Below are 27,387 nucleotides of genomic sequence, written 5' to 3' on the forward strand. Positions count from 1 at the left end.
GACCACTATAAATCACAGGAGTGTCACTGACACTGGGAATTGGTTGGGAGCAGTAGACAGTAATGAGCTAAGTATTGCACACGTTTTATTTCTTACCTGCAGTTACGTTGCAGAAACTCTGATTTACTGGCTTCCCAACTGCCAGCAGCTTGAAAAGGTGCCCTGTACATATTCTTTATTAATAGAAGGTTAAAAGTGGTTTGTGTTACCCAGCATAAAAGACATATTAAACCGCTTTGTATTTGGAGATAACTTCAAATGCCAGCTGACTCAGAAATGTTTTGTGAAACTTCCATTCGGTGGAAATCATGCTGTCAGCTAAAGCTTAGGGTGTGCAGGATTTGCTCCTCTTACCTCTGCTTAATGCATCACTGCCAAGGAGAGACTGGATGCCAGCTGACAGGCTGAGGGATGGATGTTGCAGCATTCATTGTTACTTCCATTTTATCGTCTTTATGTCTCTGCTGGGCCAGGGGCAAAGATTGCCTGTTTTTGGCTCTTATATTATGCTGTGTTTCACTCAGCCTTTACAGAAAGAAGTAAGGCAACAGCTCTCCCTCCCTTGAACAATGGCTAACTCTTTGTAAGAGGGTATCACTAACAAGCTAATTCTGAGATACAGCTAATTTATATAATATATATTATTTTATATATTAACATATTTGATAATGTTCTTTTATTAACATATTTGATAACGTGCATTATAAAAGAGGAGATAGACTTAAATATTTTTGCTGCTCATAGTAGTTGCTGACCACAGGAAGATTCTTCTCACACTTTCGATGCCATTATCATCACCCAGGATTTGCAGCTTAAAGGGGACTTTGTGGAAAATCAAATCTCACAAATCTTCACTTTGTGGAAAATCAAATCTCACATTTTTATTTTTTTCAGTAAGAGGGGAAGGAAATTGGTTAAAAAAGAAAGTGAAAAATGTTTCATCAACAATATCCAGGTTTATCTTGCGGGTAGGTGCTAAAACCTAGGAAGTTTGAAGTAAAAACAAAATTTCTGATTTTTTTTTAATGTTTAAAAGCTTTATTTCATCCAAAATAATAAATATATTTGATTTCATTTTGAATATCAACTGTAAACACAGAGTTATTGTCCGGTGACAAAAATATATAGTACCTACTCTTGCTGGTGGCCTTTGCATATAGCAAGGAATGAATAAACATCCTGAGTTTTAACAAAGACATGAACAGGAATGGCTTAATAAGACTATTCTTACTAATAGGCATGTATAATCATTCTTATCATTATTTCAAATGAATGCAAACAAATCACAGATGTCTGAGAAAGTACAAGACATTGGAACAAGCACAAATTAAAATGTATGAAGGACTGCGAAAATACATCGGTACATTTTACAGTGTCGTAGAACTCCAAACTGTTGAAGGAAAAATTTAAGACAAATTACTCAATATGGAAACAAGAATGAAACCGTAATCGCAGTCGTAAATGCATCACATCTATTGGTTTATTGCTAAACTTCATTGTCAAAAGAAATTAGCTTTCTCTATAAGCCCAGTGTCCCTTGAAGCCTTTGAACATGTAATGATGTTAACTAGATTGCTGTGCATCTGTGCTTGAGCTGTTTTAACAGTGAAGAGCTCCCTAGTCATTAACTCTGTTTATACTTTTATTACCTTAATTTTTGACGGGATTATTTTTTTAAGTAAGCTGCTGTGTGAGCCAGCTCTCTCTGTATATCTGGAGAAAAAAAACGTCTTTCTCAGAAAATATGCCCACTTCAGCTATCCACAAGACTTTTTACTCCAAGGGATCTCAAAATACATCATGAGTTTTCGTCCTGATTCAAGCAAGTATCATATCCCAAAATGCACTAGTGCATGGCCATATATTTAAGTGCTTAAGCACTCTGTGTTAAGGGGCCTTGTGAATTAGGACTTAGACACTTATGAACAAAGAGGAGGTAAAATCAAGGGGAAAACCAGCTGTAAAACCATGCTGGAAAGAGACTATTTCTATTGAGTGTTATTTTGAGTGGGTCTTCACTGTAGAGTTAGCCTTCACTGTTACCTTGGAGTTACTCTTAACACTTCCTTTTTTACAGTAGGAAGCTGTCACCGAGGTTTTTGGGCTTACCAGGGGCAGGAGGCTAAAACGTGGCTGATCCTTCCAGGGTGACTCACTTTACACTGTGGGCACAGACAAAATCACTCTATGCTCATAACCCTCCAAAATGACCATACAGTGTCCTGCAACGTATTCGGGAAATGGGACAGTGTCTTCCGCAGACCCCTGGGCAATAATCACAGCGTGGTTCTGACTACTGCACAAAACCCACATATAGGTAGTGCCACAGATCCCAGCCATGTGTCCGGAGGAGTGCTGCCCCAGCTGAAAACACAGCTCTCGGGTCGCATACTTCAGCGCAGCTCTGTAAGCCTGAAGGAGGAAAACGGCAGTGCCAGTCACATGGATTGACCCTTCAGTGGAGACACAGCTTCTGGGCACAGACATGGAAGCAGGGTTCACGCTATGTAGCCCCTCACCAGCGGGCATAAAAGCTCCTAGGCTATTGTTTTCCACCACGGAGAAGAGCAGCTCCGTGCGCTAGAGGCTCCAGGCCCCTGCGGCCTCGCTCCCCGTGGCTGCGAAAGGGAGTGTGCACCCAAAGACTGGATCAAAACTTTGCTGAAAATAATGGTGCCTGGTATGGCTTTTCTCCAGCCGCACAGCTGTGAGCAGATTGCTCCTGGTAGCAAAGCGGTGCGCTCTCAAACTTCAGAGCAAGGACAGGGAGGACCACATCGCATCTCGCTCTGCGGCCTGTCTGAACAATATGAGGAGCGTAAGAAATAGATAGTATCTGAGTCACTCGTCACAAAAGCATTCTGATGCTCTGATCCCACTGAAATAATCACTATGTGTGAAAACCCTTGCAGACACGAGCTGGGTTTCTTAATATATATTTTAGGAAATTAATTACCTATAATTTTGTTGTCAGTGGCCACATAAGAGGTGCTTCTCACGTGAGATTACATGAGTGAGAGTTAGACGCTCAGATTTCCTCAGCTGATTCCTTCTGATTTAGGTGTCTAATTTTCAGATGTTTAAACTGCGGCAAACGCCTCTGTCCTGCCTGACTGGCACTGTCAGCCCTGGAGGGGAATTCGGCCCCTCTGGGAATCCGCCCTGTGCTTCCGACGGGCAAAGACTTACAAAGCGCAGTTACGATTCGCGCAGTCCCGCAACGTTTCCCAAGCGCGTCCCCGCAGCACAGCTGCGGGCCGTGCACCTGCTGACGCGCTGTGTCTTGCTGCTGTCGCTAATCCCGCCGGGGCGCGAGGACGCTGCTGGGAGCAGTCGGGGCACGGCGGCGGCTCTGCAGCTGGCGGGCCGGCTGGGGTGCGCAGGCAGCGCTCGCACACGGCTCGCTGCGCCCCTCAGGCGGCCTGGCCCCCTGTTTGTGCAGCCGGAGTCACTTGCTTCGCTAAAAATCACAGCAGCAAGAAAGTCCTTTCAGCAGAGCGCCCGGTAAGCTCGGTGCGGGCCACCGCGTCCCGCAAAGGCTGCGAGCGGAGAGGTGGAAGTTATCGGCTCCTGGGGTCTGCAGGATACGGCCCCAAATCAGGGCGCAGGAGAAAAGGCTCTGAATGTCCCAGCTTGGGCGGCCCAGGCTCTACCCGCTGCCCAAACGGCTTGCTGGGAAGCGGAGCAGCTCTGGAGGTTTTACCCTGCGGCACCAGCCGCACGCCCGTGCCAGCCGCCGCGAGCTCCTCAACCCTCCCTCCCGGATGGGGATTCCTCCAGGCCTCCGGTGCAGGAGACGACTGGAAAACATAGGCTTAAACGAATACTGTAATTAGGGCCTGTCCTTGCTGGAGGCAGGGGAGCGCGGCGGGCCTGAGCCACTCCTCCGGCTGGGGCGAGCGGGCGGGCGGCGCGCGCCGGCTGGATGGGCTGGCCTCGGCTGGCGGGGCCGGCGCCGCTGCCAGGTGGATGTGCGAGGCCGCAGCCGCCCGGAGGTGCGCGCAGGCGGGCGGCACGCTCGCACGCACCCCACCGCCAGCTCCCGGCCGCCACGAGTAAGTAAACACGGTGGACGCTGCCTCTGGAGCAGCTGCCGCCTCCGGAGCATAGGCTGGTTTTGCATTGTTTTGCCTCTTTTTTTTTTTTTTTTCCCTCCCCCCCCCCCTCCCTCCCAGGGCTGGAAGTAGGATCAGCGCACCTGGGACTGATATGCCCACGGAAATCTGCCGTGAGGTGGGAATGCATGCCGTCTCGGACTTTCACTCCTCCCTGACGGTGCGGCTGCTCAACAAGGGGCCGGAGTACCTCCGCCGGCAGCTGGAGGCAGGCACCCCGGGCAGGAAAAGCGCCGTGGAGCGGCTGGCGGCTGATAAGGCCAAGTATGTGAAAAGTCAGCAGGTAATCAGCACCAAGCAGGAACCCGTCATCGTGCTCAGCTCCGCGTCGGAGAGCAGCAGCGGGAGCTGCTCAGCAGAGAGCAAAAAAGCCAGCCGGGACCGCGGCAGAGGGCCGGGCCCCGGAGGGCTGGAGGCGGCCGGGGCGGCGTGCTCCTGCCGCGGCCCGCTGCCCCGCGGCCCCCCCATCGCCCGGCGCAGCACCCCCAGGAGGCAGATGCGGCCCGATTCCCTCGTGATTTACCGCCAGAAATGTGAGTTTGTGCGGGGTCAAAGCCAGGACAGCCCGCGAGGCAGCTTGGTGAGGAGGCTGTTCCAAGGGCCCCTAAAGGACAAGCAATTAGCCTCCCCCGAGATGCCCAGGGTAATCATGGAGGTCGCCACAGGCACAGAGAGCAAAGAGCCCGCCTCTGCAAGACACGGTGACTGCGAGCCGAGCAACCACGGAGCGGAGCAAACCGTCCCTGCGACCGCAGAAGCCCCAGGCGAACGCACACGGGAGCGCGAGAGACCCTCAAAACTGCCCCCGGCTCCGGAGGAGGCCAAGGAAGTGAAGCGGAGAGGCCTCCATCGCTCCCAGTCGGACATCAGCTCCCGCTACTCCAAGTCCTTCTCCGAGTTCGATACCTTCTTCAAGTACTGCGGCCTCGACGCGGAGGTCATCGAGGATCTCGGCAGGGAGAACTTCTCCGTGGTTTCCGACAACGTCTCCTTCAAGGTTCGCAGCATTAGCGTGGCCACGTCCGAAAGCGACTTCACGAGGCACAGCGGGGACGACGGCCTGCTGGAGGACGAGCTGACGGAGCAGGTCCCCAGCAGCACCTCCGTCATCGAGCGCAACGCGCGGATAATCAAATGGCTGTACACCTGTAAGAAAGCCAAGGAGGCTAACGCGGTGCTCCAGGAGCTGGCATGACGGCTTCTCCCTTCAGCGTGCGTTGCAGCCTGGTAAACTCAAGGTGTGTGTAAAGTCTCGCCCGGTCAATTTATATATGTCTGTTTTCTCTTAATGAGCACTTGATTTTTCTTGGTTTATTTTATCCTTTTAGGAAGGGCAGCAGGAAGCTGTGTTCTGTATAGTGCTTGTCCCACTATGGCATTTTTGCAAAGCAGGAATCTGGGGCAAAAAGCCAAAAAAACAAAACCAACAGAGCAAAAGCCGAGTGCAGCTTGCCAGGTTTCGATCAGCTCCCCCCCCCTTCCCCCCCCCACATGAAACGAGTCAGGGTCGTCTCAGAGGGACGTCTGCCCCTTTGCCGAGTCTTGCTTTGTAAATAGCTTGTTTTCTCCAGTGTCTGCTCTAAAAGAGTGAGAAAAACCGTAGAAAATTATTCAACCCTTAATTACGGTAGCTTAGATAAAACAGACTGAACTGAAACTATTAATATTTAGGAGTACACTGTATTTACACTATACTGTCACAGCTTCCCCCTCCTCACTCTCGCTGTCTGTTCCCCGCTACTGCTTATGCAGAGGTACACCGAACGATCAGGAAAGCGAAGCTGAGTCAGCGTCACTAGCAAACAGTTCTCCCCACAGCTTTTGTTTGGGACCCTCAAAGTTTGCTGCGGCTGACCACCCAGCATTTCACAGGCTCTAAATTTTCTGTCCTGCTTGGCTCTAGTGGATCTTGCTCTTCTGAAGCGGGAGAAGTTTCGTGGGTTTTGCTGTGTGGCTTGGCGCTGGTGGCTGGAAATCAGTTGTGTGGTGTGCCCTGTATGCAGAGACACTGTACTGTTTTAAACTAAAGATAATACAGACGTTTGACATCGAGGTTTGGAGATCAATTACTCCACATAAAGAAATAGGCCAAATTTAGCCCAGGAAAAAGCTGATTTGCTGGTTTTAATAAGAACTATGCTAGTGCTTCCTTTGTACCTGATCTACTGAAAAGAGCTATATTCTAGTATTCCCAATACATGAAGCTCTTAAGATAAGTGCCATGCTTAACATGTGGTATTTAAAGGTTGCATGACTAGATCTTGATATGAAAGATTACATGTATATTTTCTGGCAGTTCATAATCTGTGTATTAAAAGAACATCATTTAGTACACATAACAGTTGTTGATAGTGAATTTGGGCCTTATGAGTGTGGAGAAATGTAATGCTTGAGTCTCTTGCTTACGTGGACATGGGGCTGTCATTCCTGATTCCTGTAATCTATATAAGGTAACATCCATTTACTTATTTGAAATTATTTTTAATTACATGAAATTTGCATCACTTTTAACATCTAGATGTTTCTCAAGAAAGGCTATTTTCTTCCTGGGAGCAGAGGGAGGAGGAAAGGAGACAGAGACATTTTCACACAAACATTTCAAGCCATTGGAGATAAAAGCAGTTGTCAGGTATCAGGCTCACAACTTAAAGAAGTGTTGTTATGCGACAGATCCTTCCCCAAATTAAGTTAGGGAGAAGAAAGGGCTCTCCTGAGCTGATCACTTCTCCTTGCTCATCCTTCTGTGATAAAAGGACAGGGAGATACACAAAACAAAGTGATGCAGGCGGTGGTTTGCAAAGCTTCCTGCAGCTGTCGGCCTGACAAAACGCTGCGCGTGGAAGGCAGCGCTTGCTTTCTGCTACTGTAAGCAGGAGCCTTCTTTTGCAAAGAAAGACAAAATAAAAACGTGCTGGCTCCTGAAGGTCCCTGCCCGTGCGTGGCGTTCCTGCGCGAGAGCCGCTGTCGTCACCACGGGTCCACCTGGAGCCCCCGCAGGAGGGCAGGTTTGGGCCCTCTCCCTGGTTTTTGTGGGGTGCTCAGGGTGCCCAGCACTGCAGCTGAGACAAGAGATCACGGTGACAACCCCAAGACATCTGGAGCCTGAAGAGGCCAAGGGCAGAAAGGGCCTTCCCGCAGGGCCAGGGGGGCTTTTCCCAGGGCTGAGCCCCATGGCAGCCGTGCAGCTTATGCTGCAGAGGCACATCAGCCGCTGCCTGGCCTTTACTGCCTGGCCTGAATCCAGAGCCAAAAAGAGTCAGGGTATACTTGGCTGGGTCCACCAATGTCCCCTCTGCTGGTAAGCCCAAGAGCAAACCCAAATATAGGAAGAGGGCCTTTCATTGCCCATTGGGGGAGCAGGAAAAGATCAGATGGGCAGGAACCAAGCTGAAGCAGTTTGTGGTTGCTGTTTTAGGACAGTCAAAATTCTGGCTGATATAACTTCACATCTGCTTAGTCAGTGTCGTTTTTGGGGTGAATGTCTAAGATAAAATGGCAGTTCAGAAAGGGTGCTGTTCCTAGCGCGTAGCCTAACAGAGTGGTGAAAACACTTCCATGAAGTAAGTACCAGCTGTATTCAAGTGACAGGTATGGTCATTCTGCAATAATTTTAACATCTAGAAACACATATTCAAGAGTTGCTTTTCCCTTAGTTGTTCCATTCTCCTAGAAATGGTGCAATCTACCATTTAAATTTAAATTATAGTCACAATGGAACATGAGGGAGTGCTTTACACTGGCAGTAATGTTCTTTGGTAATAATATTTTTGGCAGTCTAGGAAACGTTCATCCTTAAAGTTCACATTATAACGCTAATTTTAAACATCTCAGGGCTGACTCTCAGCAGATACATTGTCAGTAATAGAGCTGTCATTATTTCCAGCTTAATTTCTGAAAACTGAGAAAGTACTTACCCATTACGCTGCAGAACCAGATGAGGTTAAGAAAGGTCAGCTAAAAATACCAGTGCACAATGCCCAGAATAAAGGGCAAGAGTGATCAAGAGTTACCACTAGTTATATATTACAGTTACAATGCAGAATTTAAGCTGAGAGTGATTATCACCCTGCAATCTCCATATGGATTCTGTAGTTCTGATATTTATGTTTCTTATATATGCAAATACTAATTTTTAATTTTAGTGCTAGTTTCTCTGACAATGGGCCATCAAGTTGGATATCTAAATGGTTTTATTACATTCACATATTTGGCTCATCTGATTTGCTTACTTGCTATTAATTGACAATGGACTCATGTATGCTAAGGCCCTAGTACGAGGAAAGCTACTGCATGCAAGGCGATGTAGTCTTTTTGGAGGTCTTCAGCCATAGTCTTCAAGGTACCTCAATTTACAGAGAGACTTGAAAATTCTGGCACTTCTTTTTTGTAAAAAGAAGCAGAAACCTGTTTTCTCAAATGCAAAATTCATTGCACGTAAAACACGTTTTCAAAACTGCAGGGTTTTTATGAGCTAGTGATCATTCTATTAATGTTTTATGCTCTCAGCTTAATTTTTCATGAATTCTTCTGGGCCTGATGGGGCACTAGGTAAATAAAACAGCTGCTTGAAGCATCAAGTTCCCTAACACGTTTGTTTCATCGGACCGATTCGTGCAAAGTCTAAGCGTGGGTTGTGAGCTTCAAAAAACAAAAGTCCTCAGTGAGATGGGCATTATTGTTTCACTGCATGATATTGCCTAAATCCACCTCTAGAGTTCAATTTGATTGGCCCCTCTCACTGTTAATCCTGTTTGGCTCTAAGAAGCCACTGTACATCCTCCTTCCTTATTTGAATCAAGAATATTCAGTCTTGAGTTTCAAAACCCTTCAGTTGTTCATTATTCAAGTGGAAATCTCATGGGAAGGGAATTGATTATGTTGGCATTAACCATAAGCCACTGAATAAAAGTTTAAGAGTATCTCCTTATACCTATCTGATGTGATAAATAATAAATGATGCTTTTTTTCTTTTTCTTTAGGACTCCTGACTTGGAAGTTGAACAACACCAGGCACAGGAAGAAACTGTTCCCTCTTCTGGCTCATGACTACTTTGTCCAAGTTTAGCATTTTCTTCTTGCCTCCTTCCCTCTCTCCTGCCCCCAGGCAGCCTCAGTCTTTGTCAGAAGCACAGGAAAGCCCAAGAGCACAACAAGAAGCGGAGTCTGGGAACTGCCACAGTGGGACAACAGGAAACGAACGCTCCCGGAAAAGCATGGCAGCAGCTACAATAGACAGTAACATTCAGCTGCAGATCCCCGCCCCCGGATGTCATGCGGGGATGTGACAGAAGGTTTGCATTGCGCATCCGTCTGTTTCCAGCGATGCATTTGTCAGCAGTGATGGGAGGAGAAAGTGGGAATGAAGTGGCAATGACCCCTGGGTCAGGCGTTTCCTTGCAGGCAAGCAAGCAGGCTCCACCTGGTTGTTCAAAGGCAGTCTTTCCAGGGCTGTTTAAACATGGCTCAGCCTGACATCATTAGACGTTATTTGCCTGGCTGGTGAGGACTCATGTGGCAGCTTATCTGGCATACCTGGCAAACATGCGGTAAGCTAAATCCCTGCCAAGCCTCTGTTTCTCTAAGAGCGTCCAAGCCAAATTAGAGTACCTTGTATCCATCTAGTCTACTCGGCCACATAGCTTGCTCAGCCGGTGGGAAGGCACAGGAGCACAGTTCCAAGAAACAGGTAGTCCAGAATTAGAGAGGATTTTGTATGGATATTACATTGCTCCAGAAGAGTAGAATTTACATTTACACAAATTCCTTAACTTGGTTTGCAGCGTGTCTCTGATGCTGCCAGAGTGGGTTTTATTTCAGCCTTTGGAAGCCTGCGATCTAACGCCTTCAATTTTTTGCAGTGCAAGTAATGAGCTTACAGAATTGCATTAGCAAATTGCATCTCAGGCAATGTAAGGTTGCACTTCCCTAGCATGGGTCTGGAATAGCACTGGGCTCTCTGCGTTGCAAGCAAGAAGGCATGCTAGGACACAGGCAAAACTATGCCGGAAAAAGGTCTGGATGGGGTAAGTCCCCAAGTATAGACAGCAACTTACTCAATATCATCAATAAAATAGTAACGCTTCATTTGAAATGCACAAGCTAAGTATGTTTTAAAAGCTGACTAAAAGTACTTTGGATCAGCAGTGTAGTGAAGCGATCCTTTGCAAATAGCTTGCGGAATTTGCTGGCTATGCCTCAGATGTTACCCCAGTCAGCCATTACTTACTAAAATCTGTCTTACACCAAAGTATTTATTTGAAAATATTATAAAACACAAGAAAATAAAATCAAACAGCTAGATCTGTGATAGCTGCCCTGAAGTCAAAGGAGTAACAACAACTAGAATTTAAGAGTGCTGCAGAGGTTAAAAGTTTACTTTGTGTTACCACAGTAACAGTGTCCTGTTTGCAGCGCTGGACTTTACCTGGCTGTCAGACCTGTACTGTAACGACTCCAGAAAAATGAGATTTCATTCTCCACATTCCACTAGGGTTATGCACAGCCAGCGCTAAGCTAATGGTGCCTGCCGGGTTCTCACCCCAAAACAGCTGCCAGCACATCAGGGTGGAAGCATAGCTAAAATAAGCACTTGAGATGCATGTGTAAGTGTTTGTTAGTCCTGGTAGATAAGTTTGTGAAAGTGGGAAGGGCGAGAGTGAACCATGACAATTCTATGAAACATTCATCGTAGGAAGAACAGTTTCCTATTTTAAGTTCTACAAACTTTGTGCACTGACAGACTTGCCCTTTAAGTGCTCATCAAGCACTGGTTGCCTGGTTTAATTTACATATGTTTTAAATGTGCTTGTCAGTCACTGGATAGTTAGTTCTCAATTACAATAACCGTTTGAGAATGCAGGGCATTTGTCTTTATTATTTTAGTGTTATATACTAAAGTCTACATGTCTTAAGTTGTCTAGATAGATAGAAAACACTTCCAGATGAAATAATTATTGAGCCTACTTTACCCTTAGCAGAAAACTAAATAGTTTGCATTAGTGAGCTTCTGCAAACTTAGAGGGAAGCTAGTACATGGGGATATTTTTGTTAAATAATTAAATTTCCATGTGTATTTGTTACATTGTTACTAAAGAATGATTCTTAAAAATGTACATCTCAAGATGCTGCTAATAGGATAAGATTAATGCACATAAGGTGCATTTTTTTAAGGGACACGGTCTAGATTTATTAGTCAGGAACATAACCTGTTATATCTGTTCTTTTCATGCTCATTTTGCAAGATACTGTATTATATAATAATTTATATGCTTTTGTCAAAAGCTAATGACTTTTTTTCCTTGGAAATATATATGAATGACTGTAGACAGCTCGGAGTTCAGGAAATATCTTTTGCCTTACAAATCAGTGCCCCACCACAATGGAAGAGAATTGTTTTGCTTTGTTTCCAGGGAAGATTTTTAGTTTCATTTTCAAACTTCCATTTGTTTCTTGTTTTTTCTATCAGAAATTCTAGAAAATTAAGATGATAGTGGAAAAAAAAAAAGAAGATGCATTGGTAGTGAGTTAGTTTTAAATGTTAGGAAGGAATATATTTAATTTGTCTGAAAGTACTGATCATCAGCCTTTTTCAAAATCAAGGAAGATTTTGTGATAGAAGTTAATGAAATCAGAATTGGCCCGGTTCTGATTTTTTTTTTCAATCTCACTTTTTAACTTTCTGAACTGTTTAATGGTGCTGTGGTGACTTTTCACACTGATAGGTGGCAAAATTTACCTGGTTTTATTCAAACTTTGATAGGAACTCCAAGCTCTCCTGGGTATTACTTACTTTATAGATCTTTCCCTGATAAGCTATCGATTTCCTTTATATAAAAATCTTCTAGATAAGCTAACAGCCTACCTTTCCCAGTATACCAGGAAGACAGTGGCTGACAATCCTTCTTTCTCCGTAAATCTTGGGAATGGATATGCTCAGTTCTTATTCTAAAGCAGTGGGAGCACTGCACTTCCCTCAGGTCCTGTTACTGCTACATATAATGGCTTGTCCTTCCTTTTTTGGGGTGTTTCAGTCATATCCCTCAAAATAACAAGAAAATGTTAATGATGTTAGCCATTATCTATCAATTACTATATATATTTTTTCTATTTCATTATAAAAGACTTGTGATTTTGGAAGTATTTTTTTTTCCCCAGCTTTTGTAATAAACTGAAGTAAAATGGGCTGTTGTGGAATGAACAAAAGCTTTGCCAGCCAAGTTGGGATCAGCCTTCTCGGAAACCTGAAATCAGGGCTGAGGGTGAAGACAGGTCATAAACTGAACGATTTTGTTTAACCAGAACTGTGTAAACTTAAATAGTCAAATGGAGTGCGAGTGTGCGCTGCTAACTGCTATTTAAATCCAAGTGTCTCAAAGTGCACTATTACTGTGACAAGGGACAAGGTCCATGGCTGTTGGTCCCACAACAGGGGAAAGATACAAAGTCTAATTTTTATGGCCTAAAAGCTAGTACCTGCCATAAAGGCATTAGAGACTGTAATTCTTGTAATATATTGTAAATATTAATATACAGGACTAAGTAACAAGTACAGATTGTTTCATAAAATGTGTATTAATGTTTTAAGGGATATAAGTCCTCATGCTTTGTGAAATCAGCCGAACATCATATTGATGGGGATTAAGCAGAAACTTTCTCCTGGGAGCAGGTCATCCCTATCATTGCCTACTGTGAGGTTTTTTGCATCTTCTTTTGAATGCTGTGAAATTGAGTACTGGTCAGATCTGGCACGGAAGTTTCTAAGTTGCTATGTTTATATTCATATGGAAGAACTTGTATATTATTGAATGCATATAAATAAAAATGCAACACTGGAAGTTCATATTTTTTTTCTTGAAAATGTATACTCTTATTTTGCTGTTTCCATTAGGGTACTATTACTTTAAAGCTAGGATCCCATTACCAAATTAATTTCTCTACAAGTAAGGCTGCTATTAGGCTGTGAACACTTAAAAGTGTGGCTATTTCCCTGGAACATACCAAGGCCCCGGATAAGAAGCGGAGCAGGGAGTCTCTTAAGGAGATAGCACTGAAGGTAAGTTTTTGGTATCAATCAATTTGAAATAAGGTGACACTTATTTCAGTATTTTCATTTCAGAATGCAACTGAAAAGATATACAGTTTATTTATGAAGGGTAGTAATTTTTTCCAGACTTTAGTATTAAATTTGGTTATACTCGCTTTCAGAAACTACAGCGTGCTTCAGGCAATACTACATTCATCACTGGCAAACACAGCCAGTGTCCAAGGCCACAACATGTTTGAAGTGCTGTTTGGGAAAAAATGTACCTCAGAAATCTTATTAACATCTTTTTTTGACCAGATTCCATAGGAAGAATTCAATATATGTGATAGGGATAATTCCTTGTGCATGTACTTTGTGAAGAAAGCAGCAGAAATCATGATTGCAGACAGTGAGTTTTTTACAATAGACCAGTACACTTCAGCTGCATAATTATAATTTTGGTATGGTTTTAATCTGCTCAAACAGAAATGTTTCGATGACCAACATGTGAATGCAACTGGAGGTAGAGCTAATTGATGCTCTCTGTGCGGACTGAGCTCTTCCACAAAAAACTGACAGTAACGTTATCATCAGTGATGTGCAGCCTTCCCTACACAAGCCCTGGCTGACCTGTGTCTATGCAGGGTACAAAGCAAGCCTGGAAAGGGGAAGCAAGTTATGCGGGTGTGTCCCCCTCAGCAAGCCATGGCTGGTGCTGTTGCCCTAGGGATGAAGGAGCAGTCACAGCCAGTGAATATCCTGAGGCTACAGCCCAGCTGAGCATTTAAAAACACAATGATTATATTAAGACCACTCCTGCAGTCCTTTTTCACTCAGGGCCTTCATCCCACATCTTACGAAGTCCAGTGAGTTTCTTCCAGAAATAAGGATTTGCAAGCTCCTGTTCTTAGCCCGTCTGCTGTAAGCAACCTTTTAAACTCCACAACTTATTGATTCGCTCCTTCTCTTTTGATTAAATGGGTAAATGGGTTTTAGAAAGAAATTCTGCAAAGACTTAATGACTGGAAAAAGATCTTTTTAGGTGTTTTGTAGATGTTGGTGCATTATGAACATAGAACTGTAAGAGTGCTCAGCATTTTCAAGGTCTTTTGACAAAGTACTTTTATGTCCATGGCAGACAAATAAGCAATATTGGGAAGTTTTAGTGACTGAGCCATATTTATCATAGATAGGTTTTGTAAGTAATACAATGCTGTTTATTAGCTCTGTTTTTGGGCATGTGGTGGTGCTTTGGTTTTTTGTGTTTTGCTTTGATTATTAAATATTCATGGGCCAAATCCTCTGCCGAACTAAACGGGCAAATAATTGACTTAAGTGGAATATTGCAAAATGAGATTAGACAGGACCTTTCAGCTCATTTGTGGGCAACGAAGTAACAGGTAGTTTATTCCAGGGAAGTCTGTGACGAAAGGTGTTGTGCATTTTGTTGTGCATTTACACTTGACAGTAAAATTGCCCTATGTAACAGGCAAACAAAGAGTAACAGAGACCAAACTAACTCCAGCTCAAAATGGGTCATAATATTCCTGTCAGAAATCTTACCTCTTACCAGAACATAACATTTTGTAAGATTAGTTTGCCTCTTTGTAGGGAATTGCAGCAGCAGATAATATGATTAAAAAGACCTAAGAGTTTGATTGCTGTGATTTCCGTTTTCCTCAACAACCAACCACCCCATGGGAGCACTAATTTTATGGGTTTTTTTTTTTCCATAGGCTGTAGCAAGAACCAGAGGGTGATAATTATTGACAGTTACCCACAAAAACACATGATTATTCATCAGGTGATGATCAACGTCAAACAGTGCTGAATGGATCAGAGCCAAGATTTAGACACACATACAAAGATACTGGCACAGGTGAGCTAGCTAAGGAGATTGCTGGGGTTACTTCTTCCGCTTAACTCACCCTCTTCTTACACCACCACTATTTTGTCACTGGTGAGCAGGAAGCCTTAAACACTTCCACAGTTAGTCAGGAGTTGGAGCTGCCCATCTCATGCCCTCTCTGACAGTCCCTTTCTGTGTTTACATTTCCAATGACCTAATTCATGGGGTGATTATGTTACACAAAGCACTATTCTACCTCTGCTACTTCCTGTACAATCTTTTTTTCTGAATAATGTTTTCAGTTAAGATTTAAATCGTTCTGCTTAGCCTTTATCTGTCCCTATCCTCAGCAAACTAAAAACTAAATATGCAATGAGACAAGGAACAAATGAGCTGCAAAGTTAAGCAAAGGATTTGCCTTTTCATGTACATAGCTCTTTCTGCATAACTTATCATGTGTTTTTTTTATTGTTTTCTCTCTTCTGCTCTTTGTTACCTGCTGGTAGCATCATCCTTATTTTGGTTTTAGCTCATTTAGATGATAAGTTTCTCAGAGCTGTGATCCGATTTTATTTGTCTGTGAAGAGCTCTGAGTGCACCTATTGCAAAAACAAATGCCAAATAACAAAATCTTGTCAAGGTGAAACGTAGTCTAAACCTTCTAGGAATTCCAATGCATCCAAATTAAAAAAGAACATCAGGCCAGCCAAAGTAAATTGTGCAGGCTTTTCAGAAGCAGAACTGGAAAAAAGAAATGGACCTGAAGCACTTGGACCAAAGCGCATGGGACCAAACGTAGCAGGGAACGTCTTGAACTTGTAGGAAAAGTGCAGCCTGCCCATCATTTCTTGGGGACAGCCCTCACTCAACATTTAATTTCTGCAGCGAAGTAAATTTAAGAAGCAAGCAGTTTATCACACCCACAGTCAACAAACATGAAACAGCAACTTAGTCTATTGGATTCAGCTGCAAACACAAGCTCAGGTAATTCTCTGGGCAGCTACTGGGTTTAAGGAAAGTGAGATGCTCAACTAGCATGGAACTAAGTCTACCTGACTTTCTAATCTTTCCTCAATTTCTCTGTTGACCTATTAGAAACATTCTTTCTCCTTTTGTATTTTGAAGCATAGCTTACCTCTCCAACCTCCTCTGTAAACAGAATAGGGAAATCATTCCCACTTGCGCCTTTTCTGCTTCCCTCAGAGTTGCCTCCTTCTGCTTTCTCCACAGCAGCCATAGATATTTTTCTTTCTCTCCATTACAAAAAAGGATTTAATGTCTTACTGTCAATCACTACAAAAAGGTCTAACGACTGCATAATCCTCAAGAGGAGTTTCATCTCAAAACTGGCCCTAGAGGACAGCTGGGCGACTGCTGTTGTGGATGCAGGAACTCCTCCTCTCCCCGCTCAGGCTGCATTTGGCCACCTTTCCACAAGAAGATATCTGGAAGAACGTCAGTGCAACCTTCCAAAAAAAGAGTAACAGTTCAGAGAATCTGATTTTCTTTTATTTTCAGCTATTTAAACATTTAAGTTTACTGCACTCCAGTTGCTAGAAACAAGACCATCTCATTCCTCCTGTGTGAGGCATTCATATATCATCTTATGTTGCTCTGAAACCACTGAGGAAATAAAGTGCTGGGATGGTAAAAGGATGGCTTCTCTGCTTGCTGATTCTGTCTCACCCTACTGTATTCAAAAGAAGGGTTTTCTTCCATAGCCACTTTGTGTAAAATCCCCATTTACAGCCACTTCTCTTGCTGCCTATATCTGTTCTCAAACCATCACTAATAAATTCTCCTGATGTTCAAATTCACCAAATCAATCAATGTGCTTTGTGTTATAAGAGCCTCCCATCTTACCTGAGGACAGAGGCCAATATTAGCCATGATCTTCATAAGTAAAACACTCCAACCGTTGCCACTGTAAGCCAAAATCTAACTTTGATGATTAATCCACGTGCATAAGAAAATGTGGCAGCTCTCCTCATGGAAAACATTAATATAGCATAACAAAAATTGTATACTTCTATGGAATTCTAGGAAACATAAGGAAAAGGAATTTGGGGGAGTGTTCAATTCCCAAAGTTATGTAATTTGATGTATTTTCTGTGTTTTTTTTGTCATGTGCATAACACAAATCTTACACTCTGAATACTTATCCATAGATTTCATTAAACCAAATATGGAAAAGGGCTTCCAAAATTATCAACTTACTTTCTTCAAAGTACCCTAAGAAATGCATTTACAGCAAATTTAAAGGTTTAGCAGACCTGGCAAGGTCTGGGGTAGTAAATTGCAAAAGGGATGATTCCCCACAGAGTATTACTCAGATTCTGTCTACAGTTTGGAGGCATAGGAGTCTGCACCTTTAACTACAGCTGTGGATCCAAATTTAAATTGCTTTAATTGTGATTTAAAGTAGATTCAAAACAATTCTGTTAATTTGCTGCACACCTCCATATGTGCAATTTACTGCAGCAATTCTCTCTGTCTAGTCCAAGTCAACTTGCCACAGGTTTCAGCTAAACAGAAAGCCAACTGAAATAAGAGCAGCCACACAAAGTTTTGATGCACTTTAGCTGAAAAGATGCAAGAATTTATGTAAGCTAAGGGATGCGAGCCTGCTCTCGAAGCAACAGCTCCACAGTTTAGCAGGTTGCCATCTATCAATCAGCTGTGTCATACTAACCAGCCAGGTCCCACCTCTGAAATAAGCTAAAGAGCAAAGGAAAACACCTTGGCCACCTGCAGTCCTGCTTTAGTTAGTTGGAGCTTTTCTGGTTGTCTTCTCAGCTTGTTGTCTATGTGGCAGGAGATGAATGAGGGGTGGAGACTGCAGTGAAGGGAGGCCCTGACAGGAAGAGGAGGTGCTTGACCTGCATGATGAAACCACTTACTGTAGCTCGTCCACTCAGAGCGGCTGTGTCAGCTTCAAGGCGTGTGCCTCCATGTAAATAAAATGCATACTTGTAAGTTAAAGGAAGAGGATAGGGTGTGTTTTCGTCTAATGCGTGCTCTGCTATTGCAAACAAGCTTATATTTATTCTTCTATGTAGGTTGCAAATACATATTTCCAGCCTGAGTCCAGCTTAAAATGATTTAGCTCATTATGAAATTAAGACAAATGCTGATGAACGACTGCTGTTCTTGTCTTCTACTGATTTGACTCAACGTTCTTCTATGTATCCATCAGAAAAAACAAACAAACAAACAAACAAACATATTTAATCTTTCCAAGAAAACAAGGAGTATTGGGTTTTTGGTGCGTATAGCCATGGGTAAGCACCATCTTTTCTTATATGTGTGTACTCTGTAGCATGATAAGGTCTTGGCCATGATTGCAAAACAAAAGCTTTACCCAGTAGAAATACTCTCATTATTATTAACGTGAAAATGATCATTTCCTGCAGCCTTCATAGCATTCAACTTCACAGCATTCATTCTGTCTGTTGTAACTAACCTGAGAGGCATAGCTGGAGACAAACTGGTAATATCTAAACAATCCACCTTACAACTCTGTCGCTATGATCAAGAATGAAACATAAACCGATCAAAAAATTCCATGAGCGCACGAAGTAAAGACAGGTAATCCCGAGTGAAATCAAATGGAGTGGTGCAGTGGTGAGGAAGAGGACAGGCCGGAAACACAAAATAGTCAAACATAAATGGATGTATTCCACAGGGAGAAGTGTGCCACGTAGCAACAAACCTATCAGAAGTAAAGGCAAAGCCAGTGTAGCTGAGCAAGGAAGTGAAAACGAAAGCAGCAAAGAAGGATTCTCTAGAATTAAAAACGCAAAGAACGAAGTGATCTTGAAAGCTCCCAGACTGTGGGAAGAATCAACGTGTAGCTGTGAGGATGAGATTTGCAGTGGAGAATCCTAGAAAAATTAATCAGGAATAAAGAGCATGGTCACCTGGACTATTTAGATCTTATTAAAAATAGTCAGGATGAGTTCACTGTACTGTGAAAGCCTGATGTTCTTCTAAAGTAAAACAGCTGATGGGAGAAATTATTTTAAGGAAGTTATAGGGACTAGATATTGCCTTTATATGATGTTACGCTTTTCAGGCTCAAAGATTCTCAGCGTAATTTACTAAGTAATTAATTAGTTATTGGTAGTACCTGCAGATAAAAAGAGCCACTTGATTCTGCAGTCAAGAGGAGGGGTTTAGTAATATACTTAGTAATAGCTTGAGCTATTTGAAATGGCGTAACGTTTCAAAAGCACCTTTCCAGAGTCATAATTCTCTTTATCAACAGTGCCTTAGAGCCAGCTTTACAAACATTTTTGGGTACTGAGGGCTCAGCCACATGACTAAGCCATGGCAGCTTAACCTGCTAGCACTTGTCGGGTGAGCTGCTGTGCCTGCCCAAGTCCATGCTCGTAGCCGCTCCCAAGCAGAGGCGATGAAGCTTTGCTTGCAGGCTGTTCCCAGCAAAGGCGCAGTGACTTGTTGCTGGGCAGAGCAACACAAACAGTATCGGTGGCAGCACATCTCACCTAACGTTAACCTTCTAGCCCCAGCTCATGGCTCCTGCTACAGTCAGTGACTCATCCCTCTTCAGATAGATTTGGGGATGAGGAATGAATCACTTCTGGAGCTACCTATATTTCACAATTGGTCACAGAGGGGGACTGGATGACTAGCTTGGACTAGACTACTAACCTTTGGCCAGCTAAAAGGAGCAATCCCACACTCAACTGATGGTCATACCTTGTGGAGCAATTGTAAATTCATCATGTGTCTGAAGCCATAATGCCTATTGGGATTTGTAGGGACAGGTTGTGATTATTTTGCTTATCCTTTATTGAGATAAAGCACTTCGGTCAGAATGGCTACTGTTTCTGAAAATTCCCATCTAGATGTGGCTGGGAGAAGAGTTCAGTTCTTTTTCAGTTTGGTGAATCTAAAATTTGTCAGATGTAAAATTCTCAGGAAGAAATGCTGCAATGCCAACATTGTTATTGACAGAATATCCTCATGTGGAAAAGGAACTCAGAAACCTCTAGGCTAGGCAGCGCTTAGGAAATGTGTTAGGACAGTAGTACGCTAATGTGTAGAGAAAAGTGTAAAACGTGTACTTACTTCTTCAGGACTAGACAAGTTAGTTAAAGATAAACATACCTTTGGAATATTAATGAGCTTCTAGAGAGTGCAGCTGTCTGTAACACGTCCTTCGTTGTCTATTGTTTTCAGTCTCCCTTCTTAAGGTTATTTTAAACTCTGAACCCTCAGTTCAAAGTGGTGCTAACTGAGCTGTGGTGACATTTGGTATATCCCTTTGATAGGGCACAAGACAGAAGACAAACCTGAAAGATCAAGTCGTGTGTTACTGTCTCAGGAAAGAACTGAGTCTTAAGCCCAAAAATATGAAGCAATTGTTGGACAGGAAAGGAAAAGCAAGGCAAGGATTGATTACAACTGCCTTTGTATTTTTCAGAATGAAAGAGGAAAGAGCAGATTGTGAAAACAATAGCAAAGGTGTTGAAAATCAGTCGGGGAAAGATGTGTGAGTCCTTATTACAGAAATATAGATTTCTGGATGGTAAGCCTGGTCAAGGTTTTCCAGCAAACATATTTCATAATGAAACTTGAATTTTCTTCAGTTCAGGTTTTACACCAAAGTACTGAATAATTTTTCCCTGAGAAAATTTTGACTCTCCACCAGAAATGGAAATCTATGAAAATGAATATATTTTTTGCCATAAAGTACAACCACAGGTCAGCACAAAACATCACAGTGCATAGCAGAGGAAGCAGTATGCCCACAAAGAAAAATGGAAAATCAAGTACAGGAGCTGTAGCTCCTGACTTCAGGTGAAAATGTCAGTGAAATAGGCTCATTTTCATTGTTTGGAAAAAAAAGATTTCTTTCCATGGAAAATTTCAACTAAATTAATTATTATTTGTTCAATGGAATTTTAAGGAGAAAAAAATAGTTTGAAATGCATCCAAAGTCTAAGTATTTTTCTGCTATAGGTAAGGAGCAGAACTGCTGTGAGAAGAGTTTTAGAAGGTCACGTTATATCATTAATCTTGCAAAATATTCTGTACTAGGACTACTCAGTATTAGCACTGTACACCCTTAATCTTAAAACCACAATGCATACATATATTTTCTGTAGTCTATTAGAATTAAAATTCAATATTTGTTAGCATTCCAGGCAGCCAAATACTTTATAAGCAATTAGAGCTGTCACTCTATTGCTATATAAAGATTCCCTGATTTTCTACAGAAAAAGAAATATACACATATATACTTCATATCATTTCAGTAGTAATGCATTGAAAAGGAAGCCTGCATATTAACTTAAAATCTGGATGGTGTCATAATATGTGAATGTACAACTACTGCAGCAGTTAATGTGTAACTAAATGAAAGACACTTTGGAACACAGGTTTGAATTTGTATACAGTTTTCACAACTGTACCGTAGTCAAAACAAGAGAAAAATGAAGGCAGGTCTTGTAATGTACATGTGCAGTGATAAAACATGTTAAATACAATTGGTAGCAGACAGGCAATGTCACCTTTAGTTTTTTTTTTTTTTTTTTTTTTACCTAACAGGTGTAAGTCCTCTGGCTATAGCTTTATCACTATTTTTATAAAACACTCAGGTCATTTACAAATATTAACCTGGGAAGTCTTGTAACACCCGCTCTGAGTATTAAGCAATGCTATCTTTATTTCATGGGTGGCAAACTGAGGCAAAAAGAAATGAAAATCCCATCGGAATTGAGTGATTGATCACAGAATGATGCTGAAAGGAAAATTTGTTATCTCTGAAAGAAAAACAAAAGAAAAAACAAGGGGAAAAAAGAAAAGAAATAAAAAAAGAAAGGAATCACAGGCAACATTAGGCTGAAATAAAAGTGGCTAGGAAATAAAAATCCATAAAATACTTTAAAATAAAGCTTATGACCTGCTGCTAGATTTGGTAGCCTAAGGGGTTTTGTACATCCCAGTTATCCTCCCTGACAAATGATACACTTCTGCTAACATTTCCTAAAGTTTATTTACATGACTTTCATGAACAATTTATAAATCCAATATTTTATACTTTGCTCCTAAATTTTTCCTTTCCCAAGTCTTTTCCCCTCATTTCGTACCCTTTGATTTTTCATTGTGCTTATTGTGAAAAGAAAGCTGTCTGCACATTATGCAACACTCTGTGGGTTATGCTAGGTGTACCTGAAAGTCGTACACTGTATTTGCCTGAGGTATTAGCTGCTCCTCCCATAAAGGGGCAGAGATTGCATCTGTTTGCAGATGAAATCTATATTATTGATTCCTAGCCATCAAGGTTCATGCAGATGCTGTTTGCTGAAACCCCAAGGCAAAGTATGAATTGCAGCATCACAAAGACACTGGCCAGTTTGGCTTGCTTCTGCCATTTCCTTGCACTAGCAAATATATCTTTTTATTTTGACTTTCTGCTTTAGAGGCATTCCTGCAGTGTATGGCTTTTTATGCTTTTCATATAAATGTTTTTTGTATCCTGATATTTTCCTTACTCCTCTAAATATACTGGTCTCCCATAGTGTAGCAGTCTGTCAAAGGTGATCAAAGAAGGAGCTGAGAGGAGCTATTTCAAAAGGGAATTACTGATTGAAGGAATGGAAAAAAAATGGTTGACTTATGTGAATGGCTGTCATGTGAGATTTGGTTGGGGTGAATAATGGTCTATCTTACTATTAAAATAGAGGCTTATAACAATAAGTTTGTTAAAATGACTCTAATGTCTTTTACTATTGTCTAATAAAAATTAACCGCTGGCTTTTTGATTTGGTTTTTCAGCTCCTTTCCTCAGTTCTTCAGACCTAAGGGCTTTTTTTCCTTTAGTATCAACATAGATCTCTCTCTGAAGTCTCTTGAACTGGTTACTTGTGAAGATTAGATACTGCACTAAATTGGTCAGTAGTTTGATATCATTGGATTTAGAATCGCACACACTTTCTGAGGAAGAAAAATTGACTAAATTGACAAAGATTAAAAGCTGTGAAGGACAAAATGCAAGCATGTAATCAGGACAAGCTTCAGTATTTGTGTGAATCAACCAGTAAGTCGCTTACTAACAGCAGGCTTTGTGCTGTAGGAAATGTCTCCCGAGAGCTCGGATGCCATGCAGGGCTGTATGGTGGTGCTCTCTGCTCCACCACAGGGGTGCTGTGATACCCCGTGCTCCTAATGCCCATGCTGCTTGACACTGCACAAACACCAACTAAAAGGACATTTGCAGTAAAAAGAGTTTGCATTCAAAGAGATTCAAAGAAATGACAGCTAGCTACAGAAAGGTCAACAAGCACAAGTTAAAACAAAGTGAACATTTTCAAATCACTGCTAGATATCTTAATCTGTAATTGGGTAACTTCAGCAGTTACTCAGTGATAACCGTCATGAAAGGCATTAACAGTTGTGAAAGTTCTCCAGTAAAAGAGGTCACTTATTTTGTTATCTGAAAACAAATGTGGGGCCTAAATTTTCCAAAGTAATCAAGGCTTTTTAATAGGTATGATTGAGAAAGGTCAACTTCAGACAGCTCTGAAGGCCAACTTTACAGAAATGCTGGTCCCCCCCTTTTTGATAATCTGTCTCCTGTAGTTGGCAATCCAAAATTCTGATACATTTGGTTTATATTTCTAATTATAAATATTATATTTGAAAATATAGGCTCAGCATGCACTCAATATTTAAATTCCTGAGCCAGCTTTCAGAATTCTTTCACAGAATCACCAGAAAGGCCAAGGTTGGAAGGGACCTCTGGAGATCATCTAGTCCAACCCCCCTGCTCAAGCAGGGGCCTCTACAGCATATTTGCCCAGGATTGCATCCAGGCGGGTTTTGAATATCTCCAGGGAAGGAGACTCTCTGAAATGTTTCCTCTCTTTCAACGTTTCTATATTAGCAGTGCTGGAGGGAAAGTACATTATGTCACCAAATGATTGTATGGATTTGAACTTGGCTTAAAAAATAAAAATCAATAAAAACACAGTTCATAATGACAAATCTTTTTCGACCCTTTTTGATAAGATTCATTCTTCTAGGAGATACGAATACACAGCAGTGTTATGAAATATATTAACATTTCTCTTCTTTTACTTCCTTTTACTTATTTTTTTTGGCGGACCTGTTAGGAAACATACGTAGCTCATCTGATTCCTCAAATATCAACCAATAAAGCGTAAATAAAATCTAAAAATAATAACAACAACCTGAAACATAACCTCAGCCACATGCAGGCTCTCTTCCTTCTCCAAAATCAGAAATATTTGTGTCTTCCTGGGTGGCCATATGAAACCATGACAGGATAGACAGACATATAGACAGGCAGGCAGATAGATGATTTTAAAACACGGCTAATGTTCTAAATCATTATTAGATGACTTTATGATGACTTTATCACATATCTTTCCATTCTGTTGTTTGCTTAGCACATTTAGGAGCAATTTATCTTCAATTCCTCAGTAACTTTCCTAAGAGAATTTCACTACCATGACAGAAGACCATAGTTAGGCTAATTATATTATCATGGATTTCCCCTAATTAACACCATCTAGAAAGCAGTTAAAATGAATATTGCAAACACAACAGTTCTGGAGTTCGCAGACATTAATGACTTAACAATCATTATATTGTATAATGACTGTTAGGGATATGTATAGCCACTTCCACATGTGTTTACATAACAGCAGTACCAAAGCCTGCTGATATGGAGGATGTTTAGAGGCACATTCTTAATTAGGCAACAAGCCAAAAAGAAAGAGCAAATAAACTCTTCATAGTACGTATATCCTCTTAAATACTAAATAATCACAAGTTTACTAACTTGTATTGGTATGGAATACATCATATTGTTAAGAATGTCAAAACCTTCACCTCAGAACTATTGAAAAAGAAAATTTTCGTCTTAGAAAAAGAAAGTTTTCACCATAGAATTTCAGTAAATCCTGAATCTGAATGTTTTTTATTTTAATTTTGTAAAAGAGCAAAATGCTAGAAACACTGAAACATTCAGTTTCAATAATTTTGAAAGGTTTAAGCTGACAATTTGGAGAACCTTCTCCTAAAAATTAACAGCATAATCTATGGCCAGTGAGGCTTCTAATCTCACTATATCACTTCAGGAAAATAAGAATTAGGCCTAAGTCTGGCTTTTCCAAAAAAGTGAAAAATAACGAATATAAAAACTGTTCTCTGTAGGGAACAATATGAGTAGCTAGGACCGAATGGCAGAATGTTGGATTTGGAATTGCAGGGATCCCCTCAGGGTCCCATGAGTCAAAATGAATTTTGCACACTCATTAATTTGGGCACTGCAAATGTAATCACGGTCAGTAGCTGGCCACAGTTATGAAAACTGTTGTCTGCATTCACATAAAGTATGGACCTACCTTATTGTGCTCCTCTGAGGACAGCTGTTTTTGCTATTATTGCAGTGCCAAGAACCTAAGAACACACACAAACACAAATGGGTGGTGTCTCCATTTTCTTCATAGTTGCTAATAAATGCACCCCTTTAGTTTGCCCTTCCCTTGCTCCATGATTCCCAGAATAAAGAGTTTATGCGATCCTTAGCAGAAAACGTGAGTACAGCCTTTCAGCTCCGCAATTACTCGAATGACAGATTCCTTATCTATGGCAGATGTTTTCAAAATCTTTTTCTTGACCTTCCAAAGGGATACAGTAAAAGCCCTGTAAAAAATCATTTCCCTGGCACAACAGGGAGTTATGCATCTAAATTTCTTTGGGGATTTAGGTTTGATTCTTTCTGGGACATTTAAAAATCCTTTCCACAGCAGCTCAGAATGCTTTTTTTGATGCTTTGAAAATTCCCTTTACTCACTGATACTTTTCTCAACCAGTTGAGGGCCTTGTCTATACACTCGCTGTAAACAACAACGGCTGCACAAAACCTGGGTGCAAAGCCAGATAGATAGTGATTGCTTACTATGTTAGAAGCAATCTCAGTTTTCTAACTAAGAGGTGGCACATTCCATCTTCATGGAAGAGCCACGGCTTTTCATATCCTTTTCAGAGCTGGTGTCCTGCTGCAGCCTCGCTGCTCCTACCCCCAGTAACACCATGCTGCAGGCCAGGCACTGCTGGGAACTGCCAATCGTGGTGAAGAGCAAAGCAGGGGTGCTCTGGCTGCACATCCCTGGACTACTTTGTAACGGTTATTGTAAAGCCTTTAGAAAGAAACAGGTGAGAAAATCTCCAGTGGCAGAGGGCAAATTCAACTAGCAAATGTTTCCATCTGCAAGATGGTGGTGTTCTTGCCAAATCCTTATATAATTGAGTCAAGCAGCCCTTTAGAAAAGGGATTCTTTATTATGTCGCTGTGAGAAACTGCAAATAGACAGACTCACCACACCTCAAAGCAAGCTTAGAGGCTGTATTATTTGGCTGGAGCCATTTTTAGCTACACAAGAGAAAACATGGTTTCATAATGCCATCATTTATTCACTATCTCTTAGCCACTGCAGCTCGTGCAGCAATTTAGGTCACCCAGATAACTGCACTCACTCTCGCTACCAGCAAAGCTGGCATTTCAGAAGAACTCGTCATTAATCATTCCACATAATGCTCAGGCATGTGCATGTTATAGTGCAGTCAGTGCAGTGCACAAACGTGTACAAACTAGAAGTGGCTAATAAACAGGAGGCATGTAAAATAATTAAGCAATAAAATGCAATTGGCAGGACATTTCAAGGAGATCAGTGAATTTCTTGGGAGTATTGCAAAGGCCGGGAGCAAGGACTGAGAGCCTTGAACAACACATGAAGTGCGAAACTCCTCACAAACTACACTGTTAACCATCTGTCATATCTTAGACAAAAATTGTAAAAAACGAGGGTAACAGAGCACTGGAACAGGTTGCCCAGAGAGGTTGTGGAGTCTCTGTCCTTGGAGATTAATTCTAAAGATATCTGGACACAATCCTGGAAAATATGCTTTAAGTGACCCTGTTTGAGCAGGGGCGGGTGGGCTAGATGGGGTGGGATGGATAGCTGGTGGGCTATACACTCAGAGAGTGTATAGCATACCTGGTGGTCCTGAAAGCATTCTTAACTGCAAGCCACTTCAAGTTTTCAGGCAACATTGGCAGGCCTGGGAACACTAGGTCAGACCGCACACGGTGACGATCAGCAGGAACAGAGAACGTGGCTACACTCACTGTGTGCAGCAGGGCCTGCACAGAACGCAGATGGAAGTAAAATGGCATCAGCAGTATGGGTCTGTGCCCTCGTGATGTGGTTGTTAATATTGCAGGGCTGAAATAGAGAAGGAAGAAAGATGCCCGACTTAAGAAGTGGGTTCTGTACACAGAAGGAAGGCAGCTGGCACCGGTGCGTTGGATCGTCAACAGCAGCTGGTAAGACCGTAAAGAC

At 42.0% G+C, this 27,387-nt stretch overlaps 1 protein-coding gene across 9 annotated transcripts; it reads left to right on the plus strand.

The window, feature by feature from the left end:
• Window positions 1-3,076: 3,076 nt before the first annotated feature.
• FAM110C (family with sequence similarity 110 member C) lies at window positions 3,077-27,387 on the plus strand. 9 transcript variants are annotated; one of them, XR_011140078.1, is made up of 9 exons: window positions 3,077-3,504; window positions 4,176-5,353; window positions 9,095-9,661; window positions 13,003-13,167; window positions 13,624-13,821; window positions 14,874-15,016; window positions 17,802-17,939; window positions 18,046-18,267; window positions 27,269-27,387. XR_011140078.1 is itself a non-coding variant. In XM_068937286.1 (3 exons), the coding sequence occupies exons 1-2, from the start codon at window positions 3,077-3,079 to the stop codon at window positions 5,308-5,310; spliced, it is 1,563 nt and encodes a 520-aa protein (XP_068793387.1). In that variant the 3' UTR covers window positions 5,311-5,353; window positions 9,095-12,949. The 9 variants fall into 9 exon arrangements, 2 of the variants coding, with proteins under 2 accessions (XP_068793387.1, XP_068793388.1); XR_011140076.1 differs by lacking the exon at window positions 27,269-27,387 and having other exon boundaries at window positions 18,046-23,972; XR_011140079.1 differs by lacking the exons at window positions 17,802-17,939; window positions 27,269-27,387 and having other exon boundaries at window positions 18,046-23,972.

The sequence above is a fragment of the Struthio camelus genome, chromosome 3 (assembly GCF_040807025.1).
Source record: "Struthio camelus isolate bStrCam1 chromosome 3, bStrCam1.hap1, whole genome shotgun sequence".
In the NCBI taxonomy this organism is placed as follows: Eukaryota; Metazoa; Chordata; class Aves; order Struthioniformes; family Struthionidae; genus Struthio; species Struthio camelus.